Here is a 16,917-nt window from a genome sequence, read left to right as displayed (position 1 = left end):
AATATTTTTTTCTTTTAAGGACCACTTAATTCTAACAAAGTATTTTAACAGGGAGAACCAGGCCCTAAGGGACCACCTGGACCTCACGGATCAAGAGCAATGCCAGTGAGTTGATATTTGACACTCAAATACAGAAGGCAACAATGTTTCAAATTAGCTGAAAACTTTGATTTATTAACAAATATTTGTGCTAATACCAAGGGATCCCGTGGTGAACCTGGGCCAATAGGTGCTGTAGGCTTTGTTGGACCACCTGTAAGTAGAAATTTTGAAATCTAACAGAAAACTCACGATAGTTTGATATTATATGCACTAAGCTTTTTTCAGTTAAGTGAGTAAACCGGTTCTGAACATGGTACACTTTCAAAACAACAGGGTATTGATGGTCAGCCTGGTGCGAAAGGACCACCAGGGGAGCCTGGACAAAAGGGTGATGCTGGATCTCCTGGCCCTCAAGGGTTGTCTGGTCCTCCAGGACCACAGGTGATCAAATATTTGCATAAAAGTTATTTTTTTAGAAGATGCTATGAAGATGCTAGTAAATTAATAATCTCCCTCTAATATGTGTGACTACAGGGTAAATTTGGTGTGGCTGGACCAAAGGGTGGTAGAGGAACACAGGGCGCACCTGTAAGTGTAGCTGTAATAACAATGACTGTATAATGGATTTTGAATGACTAGTCAGTTAACATACATCATACTGTTTAGGGCCCAACAGGTTTCCCTGGATCAGCTGGAAGAGTTGGCCCACCTGGTCCAACGGTATGTTACATGGACTACAGAAGTTTACAATTACAAATCAGAAATTAAGAAAACTCTAAACATTTTTCAAACCCTTAAGTATTTGTTTTTTTAGGGTCCTCTTGGTGAGCCAGGTCCACTTGGTCTTCCTGGAAAAGAGGGTCCACCTGGTCTTCGAGGAGACCATGGACCCCCAGGACGCCAGGGAGAGAGAGGTCCCCCTGGGCCTGCTGGAGGTCCTGGAGACAAAGGAGATTCTGGAGAAGATGGACCACCGGTAAGGGCACCAGTCGTTTTTCTACTAAAATACTAAATGTAAAAACAAGAGCCAGAATCTTAACGGTTATTTCCATTAGGGACCTGATGGTCCACCAGGTCCTGCTGGAACAACGGGGCAAAGAGGAATTGTAGGCCTTCCTGGTCAAAGAGGAGAACGTGGAATGCCGGGACTCCCTGGACCAGCTGTTAGTATCCATTAAAAACATTCTGCATTATTAAAGAAAATGGCTAGTTGTTACATGCTAAAATATTAAATAAATATTTAATAGAAATTGAGTTTTGCCTCAGGTAATAGTTTACTGTTCTCAATGGTGTACATATTAAATTACATCTGAGATAAATTCATTTTTATAAGACCTCCTCTAATCTGCTTGCTCACGACTGTCTCATGTAGGGTCCTCCAGGAAAACAGGGCACATCAGGAGCCCCAGGAGACAAAGGACCTTCTGGCCCAGTTGGGGTGCCTGGCGCTAATGGACCTCGAGGGGACCCTGGACCCGATGTAAAATAAATTTAATATAATGGTTACATAAATATACCACTTATTTAATACAATGCTAATGCAAATTTTGATCATTAGGGACCCGCTGGATCTGATGGCCCACCAGGAAAGGAAGGTGTCATAGGAGCCCAGGTGAAACCCAAAAACATCAAATGACCCACGTCTGAATCTTTAATTCAAGTTGTTTGAGCAAATCTTACAGAGTTGCTTAATTTTTAAAGGGTGATCGAGGAGATCCAGGCCCAGAGGGTTTGATTGGATCTGTAGGACAACCTGGTTCCCCCGGTCCTGTTGGTGCATCTGGAGGCATTGGAAAGAGAGGAGAGCCTGTAGGTCTCATAATTTCTTTATATTTAATGTATACTATAGTGACATCTCTAAAGCATTTTTGGCTTACGTTTTTTTCACATTGTCTTATCAGGGATCAAAAGGGCCCTCTGGCCCTCCAGGTCCTGCTGGAAAACGAGGACTCATAGTAAGAAATCTAATAAATAACACAATATGACACAATTAGAAAGGCTTTATTTACCATGAAGTTGCTGATAAAAACAAACAAACACCACAACTGCTCCTTAATTTCCAACTATCTATTTAAGGGACCACAAGGACCAAGAGGAGATAAGGGAGATCTGGGTGACCATGGAGAAAGAGGACAGAAGGGTCACAGAGGATTTGCAGGCTTACAAGGTCTTCCTGGACCACCTGTAAGTTATAACAAAGATAAAGGTTTTTCAAAGTGTGCATCATCTGTACCCAGTCTATAAATAATTGAATATATAATATCAAGCAATATAAAGGTTTCTTTTCTCATTATAACCTTTTACATTTACTTCATTTTTAGGGCACAACTGGAGAACAAGGAGCCCCAGGCATTGTTGGTCCAAGCGGACCAAGGGTATGTGATCAACTTGTTTAATGTGAGTGATTTACAACTAGTCAAAAGGTGATTGATGTCAATGAAATAATTAATCTCACAGGGACCTCCCGGGCCCTCTGGGCCACCTGGAAAGGAAGGGTACGTTGGACAGCCTGGACCTATGGGACCTCCTGGTTCAAGAGGGACTAGTGGTGATATTGGACCAGAGGCAAGTGAAACTTTCATGCCATCTCACATAGTATTACAACTTAGATGCCCACTTATTTTTGTCATCATCCTTAGGGACCTCCTGGAGAACCTGGCCCACCTGGCCTTCCCGGATCTCCTGGACCTCCCACTGCAGCTATGGAAGATTTTTTTGGTGGGCCTCAAGATTATGATGCTGGTCCTCCTCCCCCGGAGTTCAGTGAGGATGAGGCTCTTCCCAAGAGTAACTCTACAGGCATGTTCCAAGCTGATCCTGGAGTTCAGGCTACTTTGAAGGCTCTGAGCAGCCAGATTGATAGCATGCGTAGCCCTGACGGTAGTAGAAAGCATCCTGCCAGAACTTGTGAGGACTTGAGACAATGCTATCCACAAAAAAAGAGTGGTAAGTTAATAGTATTGCACAGGCATGTAATTCATTATGACTAACTGTATGAAGTGGGCCACTGACTTGGTAAACTCTCAGTGGCCTACATATACCAACTGAGGCTCATTAGAAATGCGTGCCTGTTATTTATTGGGAATTAACTGAGTTCATATTCAGTGTTCCTTAAAAAGTTTACAAATACTACATAAAGCACACATACATACAGACACACATATTGGGTTTCCATAGAAATAATGATTTTTATACTGTACAAACTGTCATTCAGTTAGGGACTGATGGATTTTAACAACTTGATCTAATGAATATTTGTGTGTATTTCAATTTTTTTTTAAGTGGTTACCTTTGGGGATAGGCTTAATGCATTTGTAAACATTTTAAGGAACTCTTAATACTAATGCAATTAATGTCTCATAAAGGTTGGTTTAAAGCACTTAAAGTCCCCCTGTGGTGCAAATCAAGCACGTTGTTGTTTATGTCTACCTGGTGTTTTTAATGTGCTTTAAGACAAACCATGTACAAATTCATAAGTCAACACCATTGCTGAATATTTTCTCTTTAAAACTGCAGTGATCAAAGATAAAAAAAACGGGGTTTGAAATCGCTGGTGTTTCTGACGTCACAAACTACCTAACCCATCACGTCAACGTGGGGGTGGGCTTTAGCATATCATTACTATGCTGTGAAGCAGGGTAGTCTTAAGAGAAGCCAGATTATCCCGGTATTTTTTCTGTTAATATGAAAAATCGAGTAGATTTAGCAATATAGTGGGTGTATGATGTATATTACGATGTTATGATGAATTATATGCCTTTATATCTCTAAGTTGTTTAAAGCGTTTCTAAGGATGCTGATTTTTAGAAGGCAGCTGTCTGACTCTGAGATGACAAACAGAAACATGGTTTGTGTAACGTTAGCAACATTATTAGCTGTTTGATAACAGTCAAGCAAAAGGCTAATTATATGAATTACCATTATGTGTCCGACGTTGTAAAGAGCGATAACATTGTGCAGCGTTTACTTCAGTAAAGTTGGCTGAGTGGATCTCTGAGCTGATGTGAGCGGAGGCGGGACTAATTAGCATATTCATGTGTCCGTGTATACTAAATTAAGCAAGGATGTAGAGATACATTCAAACTATTTTAAGGCATGAAGAAAAAAAATTCACAGGAAAAAACTTTAAAATATGTAATTTTGGTGATCATAGATGAGTTTTATGGGATACAATTATTGACTACAGGGGGACTTTTAAAAAAAGTTGTTAAAAATAAGCAAAAAAATTTAACTATCTATGAGCTAATTGAACAATAATAATTTGTTAATTACAGTGACAATGAATGAAGAACTCAGTGTTTGTATACAGTCTATTAATGTATTAACTAGTTTTGAAACTATTAATTAACTATAGTTTGCAAATGATTTGTAAATACTTTATTACTGTATACTAATTATAAAGTGTTACAGATACTGGTAAAATCAAACATCCCCAAATGTTTCATCTCTGCATCATAGGTGAATACTGGGTGGATCCAAACCAGGGCAGTGCAGAGGACGCCATTAAAGTTCATTGCAATATGGACACTGGAGAGACATGCATCTCCGCAATCCCCTCCAGCATCCCCCGGAAGTCATGGTGGAGTTCCCCAGGAAAAAAACCTGTGTGGTTTGGAGCCAATATGAATGGAGGAACATATGTAAGCACATTTAGCCACTCCTATGAAAATTATATTTTAATCATGTAATTTGTGTAATTACTCAATTACTGCTATAGTATTTAGTATAAGATAACATTATGTGGCAAGAAAAAATAGATGTATCTATTACATAAAACTGTACGTGCCTGTTATTTATTTCTTATGTCTTTGTGAAGTTCACTTACGGGAACAAAGACCAGCCAGCCAACACTGTCACAGTTCAGATGACTTTCATCCGTCTGCTCTCCAAAGAGGCATCACAAACTATCACTTACCACTGCAAGAACACTGTGGGCTACAAGGATGAATCATCTGGAAACCTCAAGAAAGCAGTCATCCTCAAAGCTGCAAATGATCTAGAGCTCAAAGCTGAGGGAAATAACCGCTTTAGATACACTGTCCTTGAGGACAGCTGCTCAGTAAGTACACTGCAGAACATCATTTGTATAAAGGCATAAGCCCTTTTTCAAAGCCTACGTTGTCTTGCTCTCCACTGCCTACATTTTCTAAAGCCCCGTTCACACCGCCCGCTAGTCTCTGTACTGTGAGTCGTTTGTGGGCATTCCCAGTGCTGTCGTTGTAATGTTACTGGAAGACTGCACGTCTGTCCATATCTATAGAAAATACAATCACAAGTGACATATTGGCCTACAACTAAGATATAATTCTAATTTAATTAGGAATTAGACTTACAAGAATTAAATGTAGCATTCTGCTGTTGGAGAGTGTTATATTAACCACAGCAGTGCTCAGTGCATTACATCATTAACTAGATTAACGATCGATTTATCAACAAATTAAACTCACTCATACTGTCAAAAATTACTAAAAAGTCATTCGAATTTGACAATTAATACATTTTCTTGTCCCTAATAATCAACATAATGCAGGAGAAACTGTAATATGAACTGCAGCAGTGCTAAAATTGCATCATATAATATAACACCACACAGACTATCAATGTATGAATCAAACTCACTTTTCCACGCATCATTTTATTATATCCATGAATGTGGTTATAGTCAAATCATACAAAACAGTAGCCTAGAAATCTAGACGCACCCTAGCGGCAGCAAATGTAATTTGCAGCCAGTGTCGTCTAGCAACTCTCCGTTGGCTTGCGAACTGGAAAAACCAAACTCTAGTCAGGCCAATCACATCGTGTATAGAGTCGGTGGGCGGGCTTAACATAATGACGGCAGAGTTGTGACGGTTCTGCGTGAATTCCCTGCTACTTGAAAATAAAGAAGATGGCTGCTGCTGCTGGCCAACAGTCTTCACTCCTATTGGTTGTTGCTAGCGAAATTAGCTTCTCATTTGCATAAAGTTGAAATTTCTGAACTTTTGTTGCTTGTCTCGCATCGCTTGACACGCCTACATTATGTCGCCAACGTTCACTGTTGCTCATGTCGCCAGCGCTTCATTGAAAATGAATGGGATTGTGTCGCTTTGTTGCTGCGTGTCGCTGGTGGAGTGAACGGGGCTTTAGGCATCCTAACTCAAAATTGAACCTTGTAAGTGAGGACAGGATTTAAGACACTCTGCATAGACAGCAACCCAGCATCAAAACAATTAGCACTAGTTTATTTTAGCATGTTGCTAAGCTAACAAAACATTAATATACATAGATAGCTTAAGAATTCTTTGGAAGTAATACTGCCTTATAATTCATCCAAAAATAGGTTATAATTATGCTGCTTACCTTCTGGAATATCTTTCATATCAGGAACCATGTAGACAGTTTGCAAGGTTTTGGAACAGAGCCATAGAAAGTTGAGTTAGATTTAACACACATGCACATACAGTATCAGTACTACAGTCCATAAGATACCTCATAACATTTAGTGCCCCCATACAAACCTAAATGAATGTTTTTCTCTTCACAGCAAGCAAATGGTAAGTGGGGCAAGACGGTGTTTGAATACAGGACCCAGAAAACAGCAAGACTACCTATTGTGGATATTGCACCTGTGGACATTGGAGGTTCAGACCAGGAGTTTGGTATTGATGTCGGACCTGTGTGCTTCTTGTAAATCAAGGAGTAGCGACGCATTGAAGAGAATCCTGAGACTCTTAAAGCGACTGCTGACGAGATCAGCCTTGTACATACAGAGCATTGGACTTTTCTGGCCCTTTAGCTAGATATTTATTGTGCCTTCCAAGCGTTTCAAGAAAACAACCGCTCCACAAGGTTTTTATAGAATGGTCCCCTGAAAAAAGAAATTCAATTCAACTGGATTTTTATGCTACAAGACTATCCATCAACTGCTGTTTTAAATTGACATGGCCATTGCAAGCAATAGAGTAATGACGCTACACACTGTACCAACACTATTTGCAATTAAAATGATCTGGATTTGCCTGTTTTCATTAAAGTATGTTTTTTTTTTGTATTATTATTTTTACAAACAAAAATGGTGCTATAGAGGAAGTTTACATTCAGTTGAGTATTTTTTGACTCCCATAACTGCACTCTTGAACATTCACCTTGTAATTACTTTCAAACCGAATTTACAATTAAAGATGAAAACATTTATTCATTACTGCAAGCTACCTCGTTTCTATAAACTGGCGAAAGTTGACAACAGACTTGCTGTACGTGAATTGATAAGGAGCTGTACGACTGGTTGAATTTCTCTAATCAAAAGATACAAAGCAGGGTAAGGAAATGCAAATAAAATAAAATGCATCCGAGACTGCTTTGTTAAAAGGTGCGTTATTATTTCTCTTTCCCAAAATAAAAACCAAGTATCTAAGTATACCACAAGTGCAGTGCAGGAATTATATCTTTCCTCTAGTGACCTAAAAGTAGCTCTTGCATTAGTTTTATGTGTTGAAGTCTTTGGTAAAGGTAAAAGGCACAATGTAGTAAAATGCTGGAGCAGTTAAATAAATTAGAGCAGTATTGACAATTTTTATGATGTCATATTTTCTAAAGCATGCAGGTATACCTATCATTCTTGCGCTTTTTCTTCTTTTATTATTATTTTATTCTATTTTAGAACTCTTTTAAGCCATTTGGAATGGTTTTGAAGCTAATCTCATGTATTTGCTTTGCATATTAAACATATGCTCAGTAGCATTTACCATTTTATTGAATCAAAATTTTTCTTCATCTTTTTTTCAAAATGCTTGTTTCTTTACTCACCTTTTAAGCATGAAAATATATTTTTTATGAATAAAAATGTAAGATACTGCTTTGCTTCATTATATCGAAGTTGCTAGAGTGATTTATTTGTGCAATTTTGTTAAAATTTGTCGGAATGTTTTTATTTTGATTAGTATTTTTTATTATTTTTCGCTTTTAGCAAATAAGAAGTGGCAGGGATAATACTAGTTAATTTTTTTTTTTTCTAAGTGTAAAAATCATTTAAGTATAATTCTCAGATCAGAATGATAAATGTCTAGGATCACGGGGACTGCTTTGTTAAATTAAAAGTGTTTAGGGAGGAGCAAAAAACATGACTATTTAAAGGTGCAATAGGTGATCTCGAAAATTCTAACTTTAGCCTGCTAGCATTGAAAGCATACAATCCCAGCCTCCCTGCAAATCGCCGTCCTAAAGTCACGCCTCCTCCAAAACAATTGAACGCGCACAGACCAGAAGCGAGATGACCAGAGACAACGTTATTGGATTACATCATGTGTCATTCACCAGTGAGAAATCTTTACAGAACAGTGAGTTGTTGTTTTTTACCTGCCATTCTCGCTCTGTCTGCACAGCGTACGTGAATGCGCTGATAACGTGTAATGTCTGCGTGAACAGGCTGCACAGTGGTATGCAATTCACACATTGACTGATAGGGAACACGTTATTACATTCGGACCGAATGGACAACGCATTCTCATCCTAGGGCGTCATATACTGACGCTTTTGAAATTTCTTCAATATCCGACGCAAAGGGCACCCTTTAGCGTCAATATGAGACGCCGGTTATGGGTAGGTTTAGGTCTGGGGTAGGTTTAGGGTTAGACCGCTAGGAGGCGCCTCCTAGACTCATATTTATCTGCGTCTCATATTGACGCCTAAGGGTGCCCTGTGCGTCGGATATTGAAGAAATTTCAAAAGCGTCAGTATATGACTCCTTGGGATGAGAACGGGCTGGAATGGAATGATTGAACGAACATTTTATGGTCCACAGACAATCTATATTTATAACATTTAGACCGCTTAACATAGTGGTTGCTATCAGGATATGAGGAGAATTTCAACCAGCATAACAACAAATGTTTCTATAGAGAATCAACTATTGCACCTTTAATTAACAGGAAGTGTGCTTTTATGAATCCAGTTTTAATGTTATTATGCCTTGTAGCCTATATGTTCTTCAGACAGACTTTCTACAGGTTTCTACAACAATTGCACTGTTTGAAATATCTTTCAACTATGAAAGGAAAAACACTTTTGTTGAACATTCAAAGGATGGGAAAGAGCAGCGATTCGAGAAGAATGTGGTGCTTTTCAGAAAGACACACTGATAAACAGCACACAAAACAATACATAATTGAGCCAAATTACATTTTGAATTTGAAAAAGTGGGGCGGAAACCCACATTTTAAACTTTTTATGCTAATTTTAAGAGAGTATATTTAAAACAAATTCAAAAGTGTGTACTGAAAATGAATGGTGCTCAAGTGTATAATGATTATTTTACTGTAATATTACAATTTCTTTGCATTGTATTTTCTGATTTCTATAAAATATCTTCCACTTGAAATAAATTACTTAAACACTATAGCACGTGAGTGACAAATTTGATGAGCCACCAAAAAAAAACAAAAAACATTTCATACATATTTTTATATATTAAATGCAGGTAAAGGTTTAAGACAGGCATGTTACAAAACAACTTACACAGAGAATATGTACCATTTTCTTTTAATGACTACACCAGCATAGGCTAAAATAATGCTTATAAACTGAATGAACAATAACACATAAACAGAGCTCTTCCAAAGTGCTTCCTTGTGCAAGAGTATACTAAAATATGTAATATAAAATTAAACTGCAATACAAGTACATGTTAATGTGGAAATAGCCCAGTCTTACAATTTATGGCACTGCTGTTCAGTTAAAACATACTGTATTTAAATGGATCCACTGCTATAAACAAAAACAATATCATAATTTTACATGTGATTTGATAAAAAAAGAAGTGTGGTTATGATGTATGTTAAAACATTAATTGTTAAAAATAAAGTTACAAAATAATGTAAAGGGAGCTCTCTATAATGATAAAGTTTTATGGATTTTATGAATTGTAATATGCCATAGAGATATAAAAACAGCGGTTTGTATGTGTAACAAAAGCTTCAAGAATTTGATGAATTATGAAACTTTGACACAGACTGTGCAATTGGACATACTTTCTACATCCTTCATTGCCTGTACAAGCAAGGGGTGTTAAAACTACATTACTAGTTTTTTTTTTTTTTTTAGTTCTTACAAAAATAGTGATCTACTGCTTCTGATTACTCAATATACTTTTTGTAAACCAAATTCAAAATGCAAATACATAAAAAAACGTAAGATAAGACATTGACATCTTGACTGTAAACCCGAGTTTGGCACCTTAATACAAATGGTTTAACATGAAAGTGACAAAACTTTCTTCATGGCATCAGCAACGACCTTCTAGTGGATCAAGGGAAAAGATAGTGCCCTCTACTGTTAGTCCCATTTTGAACCCCTCCTGGAGAGGAAAAAACAACAGGAAAACCAAGGTCTTTTAGTATTACATCTAAACAACCCAAAATCTTCTAAAACACCCACATTATACACAAACATTTATACAAGTGAAAATACTTTTTTAAGCAGGGCATGAGGAAGATGAAAATGACACAGGGCTTAATGTTTGGGTGTAAATAATTTACTTGCGTCATTTACAGGGATAGTTCAAATAATAATAATAATAATTAAAAAAAAAATCATCATTTACTCACTCTCAAACCTGCGTGATTTTCTTCGTCCCCCAAGGAACATAAAAGGAGACGTTTAGCAGAATATTGACACTGCTTTTTTTCATACAATGTAAGTGAATGGTGACTAGGGGCAGTCAAGCTTCAAAAACGATAAAAAGTCACAGAATGCAATTTAACCCATTCCAAAGTCTCAAATTTAATTTGGCCAATTTGAATATGTGCATATTTATGTTTGGCAATGACATTACACATTACCATCACAAACAACCTCACAAAAACTACTGTATGGCTTTAGAAGACTTGGTATATTGGACTCAAGTTTATGTAAACCAGTCACCATTTATTTTCAATGCATGGAAAAGAGAATTGTGGACATGAAGAAAATGAGGGTGAGAAATGGACAGAATTTTTTTTTTTTAATGAACTATCCATTTAAAAAGGTTAAGCATGCCAAATTAGACCTCAGCTTTATGCCATCTGGAAGAAAAAAAAATCAAACTGTCTCAAAATACAAACCATCTTTGCCGCTGCAAGCAGAAAGAAAGCAAAGAGATGGAAAATTGAAGTTGTTAGTTGAGCAAAACTAGCAAATGATATAAATGTTTCATGTAACTGCTCTGTATGCAAGATTTCCTGCATGTTAGTCTATTTTAATCAGGTTCAAAGCATACTGAACAAAAAAGCAAACTTAGCACTTCTCTTGAAAGTTTTGCATCCACATATAGCACTCCAGGGAGCTGCAGCAAACGGCTGCCCACTGCTCCGGGTGTGTGTGTTCACTGGCTTGCAGTGTGTGTGTGTGTGTGTGTGTGTGTGTGTGTGTGTGTGTGCTTTGGTTTATATTACATTGTGGGAACCAAATGTCCCCACAAGGATGGTAAAACCTGAGATCACCTCCATTGTGGGGACCAGCCAGCGGTCCCCATGAGGGAAATGGGTTAATAAACATACTAAATTATATTTTTTTGAAAATGTAAAAATGCAGAAAGTTTTCTGTGATGGGTAGGTTTAGGGGTAGGGTTAGTGTAAGGAGATAGAATATACAGTTTGTACAGTATAAAGACCATTAAGTCTATGGAGAGTCCCCACAAAGATGTGTGCGCCTGTTTGTGTGTGTGTGTGTGTGTGTACTACTCACTGCTCCAAATATGTGTGCTCTAAATTGGATGGGTTAAATGCAGAGAACAAATTCAAAGTATGGGTTACCATACTTGGCCATGTCATAAAGAACTCAGTTCTCTTGCATGGTTTATTGTGCTTTAACTTTCAAGCTCATTTCAGTCTTTATTTTCTCCTTAACCCATGTTTCTTCATTGCTCTAACATGTCAATAACTTTAAGTGTGTGTGTGTTCACTACTCACTGCTCCTTATGTGTGTGCACTAAACTTGGATGGGTTAAATGCAGAGGATAAATTCAGATTATGGGTTACCATACTTGGCCTTCACGTCACTTCACTCACTCCCAAGACAAATCCAAAATGAACATAAAACAAAACTTTATGAAATCATCCTATTGGTCCCTTCAGAATGAAGAGTGTCTTCACAGCTGCAGCAATGCCTGCTTTCAGCTCCATTAGCTGCTCATTCACACCAGTCCATTTGCTAATAATTCACAGACATGCGGTCACCTGCATCTCATCCAGCTTAGATTGGATGTCGGGAGGAAAGTCAGCTGCCCCGCAGGTGAATGGGTCAAATGGCTCTGCACCAAATATGTCTCTCCCTAAAGAAGAAGAAGGGGAGTCTTTTTTCCTTCATTATACATGCCACTAAAGCTAACATCTATAATATATGACAGTAAAAAGACTGCCTACGCAGCCTGACCTTATGGTTGAATGAGCCAACATTTTTCAACATTTTGGTAAAGAAAAACTTACTCATCTCTGTAGGCCTTGCTGGGGGTGGAGGGGCTGAGCCATTACTTGCTGGTAATGGAGCCAATGGGGGCATTGCAGAAAATGGAACCATGTCAAATATGTCAGTGGGGTTCTTCGGGGACATGCCATTTCCCTGCAAATATGAATAATGAGTAGGATGAGCATTCTGAAGAACACCTAATTTGAAAACCCTTTTCATCTGTTAAAGCATAAGAATAAAGTGCAGGTATGACGTCCGAATCCGGACGGGTTTTGATTTATGTGTAAAATAAAGCCTGTGGAAGCATAACTTGATACTTTGACATTTTGTTCACCGTACATTGCACACACTCACTTATCTAGTTACTTATTAAAAATGTCAGTTTTCAAAAATGAACTTAACTGCTTCAAAATGAGCTTTTTCACCATGGGTGTTCACTTTAGGTTGTAGAACAAAACATCAAAGTATCATCAAGTAATGTTTAGCACAGACTTTATTTTACACAAAAATGTAACCTATAGGAAACCCATCTGAAAACCTCACAGGAACCAGGTTTTGACATCATACCTGTACTATTCTATTAAAGAGTATTTATAACGTTAAAGTCAACATGAAATCAGAATTCAATAGATCAATAAAAAAATAAATAAAAAAAACTTCTTCGCTGAAGCTACAAATTTATATCTTTTTCATGATCCAATCAATTCCCAAATTATAAATTTCAAGCCCAACCTTTTTTGCTTTGATAAATTGTATGACTTACTTGTAAATATGTCAACTTACAGAAGTAAAATGGGTCTTAGACAAAATTCATGACCACTTAAGGCTGATCCAACAAAACCCAACAACCACTGGAATCTAGTGTTAGTGTTTGCTGAGGCTGTGTAACTAGCCTTTAAAATCTGAGGATAAAATTTGTAAGCTGTGAAAGCAACACTGAAAGCAACAACCAAGACCACAAATAAAGAAAGAGTAAACGTAAAAGTGCTTAACAGGGGGGCGAGGAACACTGGCTCCACTGGGAGGTTTTGACAGAGCTGGTTTAGCAGGTGGAGGAGTCAGAAGACCAGCAGAAAGGTTAGAGTCAGGTGAGCTCATTGGCGTTAGTGTAACAGAAGAGATTTCGAGACAAGAGAATGATGTCACGTTGTGACACCAGAAGAGAGATGAGGGTCTCTGAAGCATATAAGCCTCATTAGAAGAGTTAATGTGGAGAAGCTGTGGAAAGATCAGAACTAGTCAGCACTGGTGTTCTAGTTTTCCTGCTGTGTTTTTTCTTTAAAAAAAGAAAAGCTCATGAGTTTAGAAAATATCTTTAGGCATAGCTGATGTCTATATGCAGCTAATTAACAGAATGGTGAAGGCAATTAGGTGCACTCTACTGATGAAGTCCATGCAGCACTTACAGGAGGAACTTGAGCAATCATCAGCTGTTCCTCTAAGACTTGCAACTGCTTCTTCAACTCAGAATTTTCAGCTTCGAGATCTTGAATCTATAAAGACAGATATCAATTTGTAATACACAAATAGTCCTATTTGAGTCATTGAGTAACAAGTTATAACATTCTTCTCTAACGATATATCATGCTCACTCTTTTCTGTAGGCCACCTATCTGTTTCCTTGTCTCTACGTCTTTTCCCCCGGACTCCAGAAACTTCTTGTATGCCAAGTCAAATGCTTGGCCGATGGTCAGTGTTATCTCTTCTGCCTGGAATCAACAGATAAATTGCAGATGATTTGCATCATCAGCAGTGTTTTGTTTATTTGTCTTTTGAGACGCACTAAAGTATCTATTTAAATTAAAAGTTAATATAGTTATATAGTATATTTATAATATAGCTATAAATATGAAAGTGTGACAGAATAATTTAATTAAAAAGAACTAGGACTATTAAGACATTATCTGTGGTCTTACACATTTTTCACTGTCAAACACATAGCAGAGATGTTTGTTGGACTCTGAATCTTTACAAATGAATGTGAATATCCTTTTGTCCGTCTTATCATCTGCACAGAAGGATATCCTGTGCAACTGACAGTTGTACTGTACTTCCTGTGAAAAAGAAAACAGAAAAGAAAACAGAATTAGAGACAGTATAGACAATGCGCCCTCGATGCGCACACTGATGCGGGCTCCGCAGCAGACTTCATTATAGTCTCTCAATTGGCTTTACTTAAACAACATGGCTCATGTTCGACACAATTTTGTTTCATAAATCCGTTTGTTAGGCTATGCACATACCTTTGATTTAGGATCTAATATTTTCACTCCATAGATGGATATCTGTAATTCGACTTTTGGGATCTTCTGTCCCTCTGACTTCTTAATATGCCTCTGAAACTTTGAATAGAGAAAGATAAAAAGACCACAATCACATTAAGAGAGATCAAATATGTATAATAGTTATAATAATAATAATAATAATAATAATAATAATAATAATAATAACTGTTATTATTATTATTATTAATTATTGTTCTTCTTATTATTTAAATGTGACATTTCTTATTTTAACCATACCCCTTACAAACGATAATGTAAGATTAAAGGGATAGTTCCCCCAAAAATGAAAACTCTGTCATCAATTACTCACCCTCATGTCGTTCCAAACCCGTAAGACTTTCGTTCATCTTCGGAACACAAAATCTTTTTTATGAAATCTGAGAGATTTCTGTCCCTCCACTGACAGCTACTCAACTACCACTTTGACGCTTCAAAAAGTTCATAAAGAGATCGTAAAACTAATCCATATGAATTGAGTGGTTTAGTCCAAATTTTCTAAAGAGACTCGATCACTTTATAAGATGAACAGATTTAATTTAGGCTTTTATAGGGTTTCATTTCGATCAATCGTGCAACCCTAATTCATATGGAGTAGTTTTGCGATCTCTTTCTGAACTTTTTGAAGCGTCAAAGAGGTAGTTGCGTAGCTGTCAATGGAGAGTATCTCATAGATTTCATCAAAAAGAACTTCAATTGTGTTCCGAAAGTCTTACGGGTTTGGAACGACATGAGGGTGAGTAATTAAATATGTTTTAGGGTGAACTAACCCTTTAAGAGGAGTGTTTATAAAATAGAGTTCTCTATGCATCATTAAACAGCTGTGATCCACCACGTAAGGTCTGTAACAGCTGGAGGGTGCCGATATTACATCCTCTCAAGAGTAATACCACTTCCTGTTTCCAGATGAAAACAATGGTGCCTATTGTGAGCAGCCAATGTGAAGCTAAAGTAACTTACCTTGAGCTTTCTGACAGCATCTTTCACAATTTCTGTACCTTTGGGTTGATCAACTTCTGTATTTCCCAGAAACTAGGGGAGAACACAGATTTTAAAAAATAAATAATAATCCATAAATCAATCAATAAAGTGTGTTAATGAAACAAAAAGCTGAACATGAAGGGGATTATTTAAGACTTTTTATTATTATTATTGAACACAAAGCAAACCACACCAGTACTTTCGTTTATTGTGCTGACATTCTCAGTTATTTTGGGTTCAATTATAATGATAATTTCATCATCATTCATAACCCAACATGAACAACACTTCATTCAGCTTCCAACAGATGGAGCTATTAACCTTTTACCCAGTCCTTGTGGTCAAGATGCTGTGCTAGCTGATTTAACAAACAACATACCCTAATGGCTTACACCTTGCCATTACTTCTTTAGTCTAATGGTTGCTCTATTGAAATTTATAATTGAACAGTATTTTGACAGTAACCACAAAGATTTCCAGACCATACTTATGTGATTTTCTTGTCTGACCTATTTTCACGCATAACATTAAGTAAACATTTCACTCACAAAAACATTACTTTTCTCTGACGAGGCTAAACAGAATCTTTAAATGGTCCCTCCACCTTTCCAAACACTAATTTCTGTGATTTAGTCATTACTGCTGGTCAGCCTCTTTCTAAGAATGCATTGAAAGTAATGGATTTATGATTAGTCCTACTCATTACACAGACAAGTGAAATATTATATTCTTCTGGTGGACAAGAACTGCACTATCTTCCAAACTGGAGTTAAACAAATCAGAACCCATGAACGCATCTGCAGCACGTAGTTATGATTGATGTCGTCCACACTCAAGGGCAAGTGAGCACGGTGGAACAGAAAGTGAGGCAGGAGTGATAGATACACTACATTACACTGGGTGGAGAGTCTCTTGTTCCTGACGACTGTTCCCTGCTGGTCCGAATGTGTTGTTTTTTTGCCAAAGACATCCAGCCTTTGCTCATCTATCACCTCCTAACACTGGCAGAATACCATTTTTTCCTTCTTTAATTCACTTTCTTTGTCTATTCTCTTCTCCTCTCCAAAGGCGGACAACACAGCTGAAACTTCAGCAGCTCTGAGAATCAAAATCCTTTTGTTTTCGGGAGGAATTCAGTAAGACATCTTAGAGTCACTGCTCGGAGCAGACAGGTTCTGAACAGAAGATGAGT

The 16,917-nt window shown here is 37.5% G+C and overlaps 2 protein-coding genes across 8 annotated transcripts in view; one reads left to right on the top strand and one right to left on the bottom strand.

The window, feature by feature from the left end:
* The window catches only part of col5a2a (collagen, type V, alpha 2a), a 31,525-nt gene extending 23,738 nt beyond the window's left edge, over positions 1–7,787 (top strand). The window contains exons 37-54 of the mRNA XM_084122506.1: positions 52–105; positions 202–255; positions 376–483; positions 577–630; positions 709–762; positions 857–1,018; positions 1,098–1,205; positions 1,415–1,522; positions 1,601–1,654; positions 1,744–1,851; positions 1,944–1,997; positions 2,119–2,226; positions 2,364–2,417; positions 2,500–2,607; positions 2,682–2,988; positions 4,501–4,682; positions 4,859–5,101; positions 6,569–7,787. Coding sequence (XP_083978632.1) covers positions 52–105; positions 202–255; positions 376–483; positions 577–630; positions 709–762; positions 857–1,018; positions 1,098–1,205; positions 1,415–1,522; positions 1,601–1,654; positions 1,744–1,851; positions 1,944–1,997; positions 2,119–2,226; positions 2,364–2,417; positions 2,500–2,607; positions 2,682–2,988; positions 4,501–4,682; positions 4,859–5,101; positions 6,569–6,715 — 2,067 coding nt within the window. The 3' untranslated portion in view covers positions 6,716–7,787. The remainder of the gene's footprint in view (positions 1–51; positions 106–201; positions 256–375; positions 484–576; positions 631–708; positions 763–856; positions 1,019–1,097; positions 1,206–1,414; positions 1,523–1,600; positions 1,655–1,743; positions 1,852–1,943; positions 1,998–2,118; positions 2,227–2,363; positions 2,418–2,499; positions 2,608–2,681; positions 2,989–4,500; positions 4,683–4,858; positions 5,102–6,568) is intronic.
* A 1,677-nt stretch (positions 7,788–9,464) lies between these two features.
* gulp1a (GULP PTB domain containing engulfment adaptor 1a) overlaps positions 9,465–16,917 on the bottom strand; it is a 53,809-nt gene continuing 46,356 nt past the window's right edge. For 3 of the 7 annotated variants that reach the window (XM_084122507.1, XM_084122509.1, XM_084122508.1), the window contains exons 4-12: positions 15,705–15,776; positions 14,706–14,804; positions 14,379–14,516; positions 14,055–14,171; positions 13,869–13,955; positions 13,456–13,680; positions 12,483–12,615; positions 12,234–12,328; positions 9,465–10,375 (exon numbers count right to left, since the gene is read on the bottom strand). In XM_084122507.1, coding sequence (XP_083978633.1) covers positions 10,304–10,375; positions 12,234–12,328; positions 12,483–12,615; positions 13,456–13,680; positions 13,869–13,955; positions 14,055–14,171; positions 14,379–14,516; positions 14,706–14,804; positions 15,705–15,776 — 1,038 coding nt within the window. In that variant the 3' untranslated portion in view covers positions 9,465–10,303. Of the gene's footprint in view, positions 10,376–11,120; positions 11,132–12,233; positions 12,329–12,482; positions 12,616–13,455; positions 13,681–13,868; positions 13,956–14,054; positions 14,172–14,378; positions 14,517–14,705; positions 14,805–15,704; positions 15,777–16,917 lie in introns of all 7 variants that reach the window. The other 4 variants (XM_084122511.1, XM_084122513.1, XM_084122512.1 and 1 more) reach the window with 2 other exon arrangements.

Source organism: Abramis brama (assembly GCF_963993115.1).
Source record: "Abramis brama genome assembly, chromosome: 8".
Taxonomy (NCBI): Eukaryota; Metazoa; Chordata; class Actinopteri; order Cypriniformes; family Leuciscidae; genus Abramis; species Abramis brama.
The sequence above is the reverse complement of the archived record's forward strand: the minus strand, read 5'-3'. Positions and strand labels throughout refer to the sequence as shown.